The 5,434-nt window shown below is 34.4% G+C and overlaps 1 protein-coding gene across 1 annotated transcript; it reads right to left on the bottom strand.

Moving 5' to 3' along the window:
- LOC107614211 (cyclin-A2-4) lies at positions 513-5,428 on the bottom strand. The gene is made up of 12 exons (XM_016316441.2): positions 5,364-5,428; positions 4,047-4,378; positions 3,782-3,938; positions 3,419-3,573; positions 2,966-3,058; positions 2,605-2,738; positions 2,263-2,338; positions 1,966-2,042; positions 1,828-1,861; positions 1,584-1,733; positions 1,373-1,507; positions 513-1,142 (listed from the first exon to the last, which is right to left on the bottom strand). The coding sequence occupies exons 2-12, from the start codon at positions 4,317-4,319 to the stop codon at positions 1,089-1,091; spliced, it is 1,338 nt and encodes a 445-aa protein (XP_016171927.1). The 5' UTR covers positions 4,320-4,378; positions 5,364-5,428; the 3' UTR covers positions 513-1,088.

Here is a 5,434-nt window from a genome sequence, read left to right as displayed (position 1 = left end):
TAAGCCTTTGTTAGGATGACAAAGAGGAAGTGAATTAAAGGTTCTCTTAATCCTCTAGTCCAACCATGAGTCTAAAAGTTATTAGTCAAAGTCTTCTAAAATAGAGTCTACCACTCGAAAATGTAAATTGTAGGATGCCATTTGATTTAGTTATAATTTGTAATTTATAATATGTATATATAATTTAATCACCTTAAAAATAGTTTGAATTGAATCCACGGAAGATATTATTATCAAGTTAGGCTCTATACATTATCTTCTTTGAGTGCAATTCTTTTTTAAACCATACGTTAACGCAAAATGCTTGTGCACTGAACTATTTTTTTTCTTTTTTTGTATTGACTTTTTCTACAAATTTTTAGATTTGATATCAAAACACAATGCATATAACATAGTTACATAGTGCACGAAAAGAAATGCAATTTTCAGGGAAAATCTTATCCTACATAACAAAAACTTGAAAATTTTCAAATAGTTTTTTTTTTTCAACCTTTAAAAAAAAGAATCATACATAACTAAAAAATGAAATTCTGTATTTAAGAACTCAATTAACCTGGGTATCTACTAAACCTGCAAGAATATGCATTTCATCATTTGATTGCCTACACAGAAATGAACTGTAGCCATAATCCTCAACTATGACAAAAATTTCAGAGGACCTAATTACTAGGGCTTCAGAATCTCATTGTTACACTATAATAACAAGAACAATCCTTTTCTGGCTACATTACTTCAAAACATTCCCTTTTTTTTCCTACATTACTTCAAAACATTCCCCTTTTTTTTTGCTACATTACTTCAAAACATGCCTATGCAACATGCTTGTGATTGTGACCTTGGTGTTCATTCAATGTCAGACAACTTAAGCAAGGATCCCAACAAAAGGTCACCAAATGTATATACAAAAAGATATTAAAGAATATAGACAGGAACACTTGAACTAAACTTGGAGGGAGAATTAGATTAGTCTTGATTGAGAAGGCTTTTGACTAACAAAGCAAGGTGTTTTTCCTTCTGATGTGCACATATCTCTGTTACAGTTAAGGCCTTAAGGGTCCTTTGCTTTGATTTGTAAATTATCTATAACTTCAGAACAGTGTGTCAAGCAATTCAGGTGATGACAAAGCCGCTACACATTTGAACTGCGAGAGAAATTTTCATAATGAAACACCATGCAAGTTACTTACTAGTACATATGATTCATATATATGATGTCCTGAAACAAGGAGATGAAATATAGCCTGTTGTTTCTATTTTCATTTTTAGGATTTTCTGTTTCTATCTATCTATAATGTGAAGGAAAAAGTATAAATAAGAAATGAAAACGAAAGCCAAGAAGGTTTGGCTAGTTTCAATTCCTAATCTTTCATACCTTCTCTTGCTCATACTTGGTGCGGATGGCAGTTAAAGGGCAGTCATTGCTATTCAGCTGTAGATCCCGTAATGCAAGAACTGTGGCTTTCAAGTCTGATGGTTTATAAGAGGCATAGTGTTGAAGAGTTGGATTCTGAAAAGAAAAATGGTGGTCAGATTTTCTTTATGTGAGTAAATTCATAAGGGAAATGGCAGTGACAAACACATACCCATGGATGGCTTGACCGATCTAAAGTCCATCTAGCAAGAAATACAGCAGATGCCGCAATCATAGAAGGACGGAAATTTAAGAAACCATAGTTCATAAGTGTTAGTTCAGCAAGGTAATTTGCCAGGTACTCCAATTCGAAGCTCGGGCTCTGCAATTTTTTAGGCAGGCGATTAGTAATGCACAAATCAAAACAATGTGGCATGTTCTAGACCAAGCAGCCATGTCAAAGTTGAATCTTTCACCTCGTAAGAAGCTTGTGCTGCCCGAAGAAACCTCCTACGAAACCAAGGATGAGTACGGACAATTGAATGAGGTTTCAACATAACATTTTATTTTATTTTAAAAAATATTTTTTAAATGAAAAATATGTTAACAAGTACCTGAGGAAAGTTTTTGTAGTGGGAGCAAATAGTTTATATGATGAGGACTTCAACACTTCAGTCTCCATTTTTCGTACCTGCCATTCAGATTATTTATCAATGCAATAACTCCAGTTATTTTGATAATAAGGCTCCACAACATACATTGAACTCAAGCCACAAAGGATATGGTAGATGGGCTTGATATTCTAAGTTCTCTTGTTGGGATAGGAATGAAATTGCAGTTTACTATTTGAGTGTATATTTTGTATTTTGCCATTAATCACACTAGTTCAAACTTGAAAAAGCAAGGCGTACCTCCTCTTTTGTGTATGTGTTGTCTGTGATGAAGCAGAATTCTTCAATTCGTGGGGCATTAATTTCTTCGTATTTCCTTTAATCATACAAAAACAAGAACATTTTCATATGGGGATGCTTCAAAGATATACCTAGACAAAATATGGACTGCTGAATTGAAAGCCTAATCTTAATGTCAACAAAGTAACAGACACTAAATTTCCTTGAAAGACTAATAACCAACATAGAAACAACAATAATTTATGATACAAGTATACAACGAACATGAATGCATATGTTTGTAGAGGAATGCTAACAGAATCAGAAGGTAAAAGGTCAACTTCGCTGACCCGAATAACTTACGAGGCAATTAGCATGCAGGTTATGCCAAGCAACTGAAGTCGTCGTCTTTCCATGTAAGTTTGAGAGAGAAACCAGTCTATGAGATATACAGTGAGGTAAAGAGTATCTGGGACCAATTTATACTCCTCAGAGACCTGATAACAAAGTTAAATGTGAATTAAAAGCAGCATTCGTATTGCATCGACTAGGAAAATTGAACCAAAGGAAAAACATGAAAGAATAAAAACAAAATAAGTTAATATCTACAAGCATGCAAGAAAGGAATCAGCATCAGTGATTTCACAGACTCTGCTAAGTTCCTATTGTTCAGTGAATACTTGACAGTTTGAACTTCTTAAAGATATTGGAAAGTTATACAAACCTCTACAAGCCAATCAACCAGTATCCCACGCATGCTTTGTGTTATATCTTGCTGTACTGTTTCCATGTAGTTAGGATAAGGCCTTCTTGATAGCTGAAAAATAAATGTTTGACATATTTTATGAAACAGCTGACAAGAAGAATGTTATGGAAAGTTCAAAACTAACAAATTTTACTTCTCAAAAATGAGTTGGAAACCAAATATTAAAGCAATTCTTCAATTGACTAGATGTTGCAACAATCAAACTATCAATTGCAAATTCAAAGCAAAGTTTTTACATTAGGAATGCAAAATAAATTCTAAAAACCTCAACAGGAAAAGGCTGGCAGTAAAAATAAACATGAAGATATTCTTGTAACTTCCAATGCAAGTCATTAGTAGAGACAACAAGATTTCTGTATTGGACAGAAGAAGATTGTTTTATTATAAGTGCAGGGCATTTATTTCACAAACCTCAGCAATACGCAAGTTTTTGTAGATATCAGTCGCATAGAAGCTGCACAATTGGGGATCTTCAAAATCTGCATCAATGTCAGTGATATCTGGTCCCTTTAATACATTTAGAAGTTCATAAACGCCACTCTTCTCGGCTGCAGCCATTTGTACATCTGAGAACAACACACAAAAAGAGTGCATCAACTAACTAAAAAATTATTTCCTTTATGAAGCTCATGAAGAGATTCAATTATCCTTTTATGATTTAAGGTGGAGTATTTAAGCAATGGGCAGACATGTCCAACTCTAAAGTATATTATGATATGCCGGGATCCAACATATTACTATAGCAGTCTTGTTGCCAGAGGGAGGGGGGAGTACCTTTCTTTTGAGAAATCAAAAGAAGAAGTGCATTGTTTGCGTTATTAACTGAGCACGTAGCATCTTCCGGTCTAAGCCCTGAGTGGGGCAAACTCTTCTCTTTAAGTACTTTGGAAACACCACTTGGACCAGCCTTATCCAGCTTGCCTTTCTTAGACTGAGAATAAGTTACAGGGGATATATTAGCATCATAAGTAAGGGAAATGTTAAATTCAAACAGTTGAGGTTTTAACAAGAAATGGTGGATGCATGGCAAGTTAGCAACCTGAATTTTAGGTGCATTCAAACAGCCCTTGCCTTTAGTTTCACAGAAAATGTTAGACACATCCTGAAGAGCAGCCCTCTTTTTACGTGGAAGGCATGCATTATCCGAAACTGCTCTTTTTGGATTGCCTTTTACAAGCTGCTTCTCTTTTTGTTGTGATACCCCCTTTGAAGGAGGCAATTGCCCAGATGCAAGAAATGCAGCAGCTTGAGCTCGAGTCAATCGACGAGGGAGGTCTCCAACGTTCCTGGTTACATTATTTTCTTTCTTCATGACGACAATATTCAGTAGAACAGAGGAAATTATGGACACAAAATCTTGATGTGTGAATCCTGTGACAGAAAAATGAAATTATGAGACAGGAAAGCCAAAAAAAATCTATATATCTGTTTTAGAGATCAGATTTTTAAAGTTGACCAGCAACCTAACATCAAAGGAATACACTTCAATTCATCATAATTTTGCAGTCTCCTGGTCCATCTTTTCAATGCAGAACAGAGTTCATTTTGAATTTGGTATGTTACAATAATGATTTTAAAAAAAACAGCATATCGATGCAATATGGTGAGACTAGTTAACAATTAAGATCAGTGCCTAATTTAAGCTTCCATCATGCTGTTGATTTTGTGTCAATAAAGTAATTAGTTAATATAAGAACTCTCTTATATTTTGAAATACAAATCCTCTCATCAAACTAAGATTAACATAAAAAATGAAAAAAAAAAATTAAAAAGAAGAAAAAGGGGCAAAACTTTAAGTTAGATATAGAATGACTAATACAAATGCAGAAGAAGTGCACATTACAAAAATAGAATGAACTAGGTCAATATAGAGTGCAAATTACATTTGTAAAGTGTTGGAGCAGAAGAAAAAGAAACCCCAAATCAATTTTAGAGTGACAACCAACTTTCCTCTGCAATTGCAAAAGCATACATTCCAGAAAACATACACACATTGTAAGAAGAGAAACAACTATGTTTATATACAAATGTAATCTTATTTTTCAGCATCACAGGTTCTACAGCTTCAGATTAGTAGTTTTCTTCACTTGATGGGAAAAATTGCAGTCAAAAATTGAGAAGAAAAAGAAATGAAAAGAAAAGAAATCAAGACTCAGACTTTACTTTTTCCCTTCTCTTACTGAGGCATTTTATCATACACCCATCAGACATAAAGAACTAAACATCAAAACCCAAATCAGCATTGAAGCAACATTACCACCTTCCCAAACCCAGTCACCCAGAAACACAAACATGTTCAAGAACGTAACATTTCTTGAAAGACAAAGACAATGGATTTGTATGCATGAAGAAGGACCTGATTGGGTGTCTATAGTGCAAGCTCCACCACCTCCATTGAAGAGAGAGAGAAAGCTCAGAAAAAGTCAG

Source organism: Arachis ipaensis, chromosome B08, assembly GCF_000816755.2.
Source record: "Arachis ipaensis cultivar K30076 chromosome B08, Araip1.1, whole genome shotgun sequence".
Lineage (NCBI taxonomy): Eukaryota > Viridiplantae > Streptophyta > Magnoliopsida > Fabales > Fabaceae > Arachis > Arachis ipaensis.
Note: the sequence above shows the minus strand (reverse complement) of the source record. Positions and strands in the feature narration are given on the sequence as shown.

Coding starts and splice junctions, on each gene's coding strand:
- LOC107614211 (XM_016316441.2), bottom strand. CDS start 4,319: ATGAAGAAAGAAAATAATGTAACCAGGAACGTTGGAGACCTCCCTCGT. Junction 3,059..3,418: donor AAAACTTGCGTATTGCTGAG/GTTTGTGAAATA, acceptor TTTATTTTTCAG/CTATCAAGAAGGCCTTATCC. Junction 2,339..2,604: donor ACCTGCATGCTAATTGCCTC/GTAAGTTATTCG, acceptor GTATGATTAAAG/GAAATACGAAGAAATTAATG.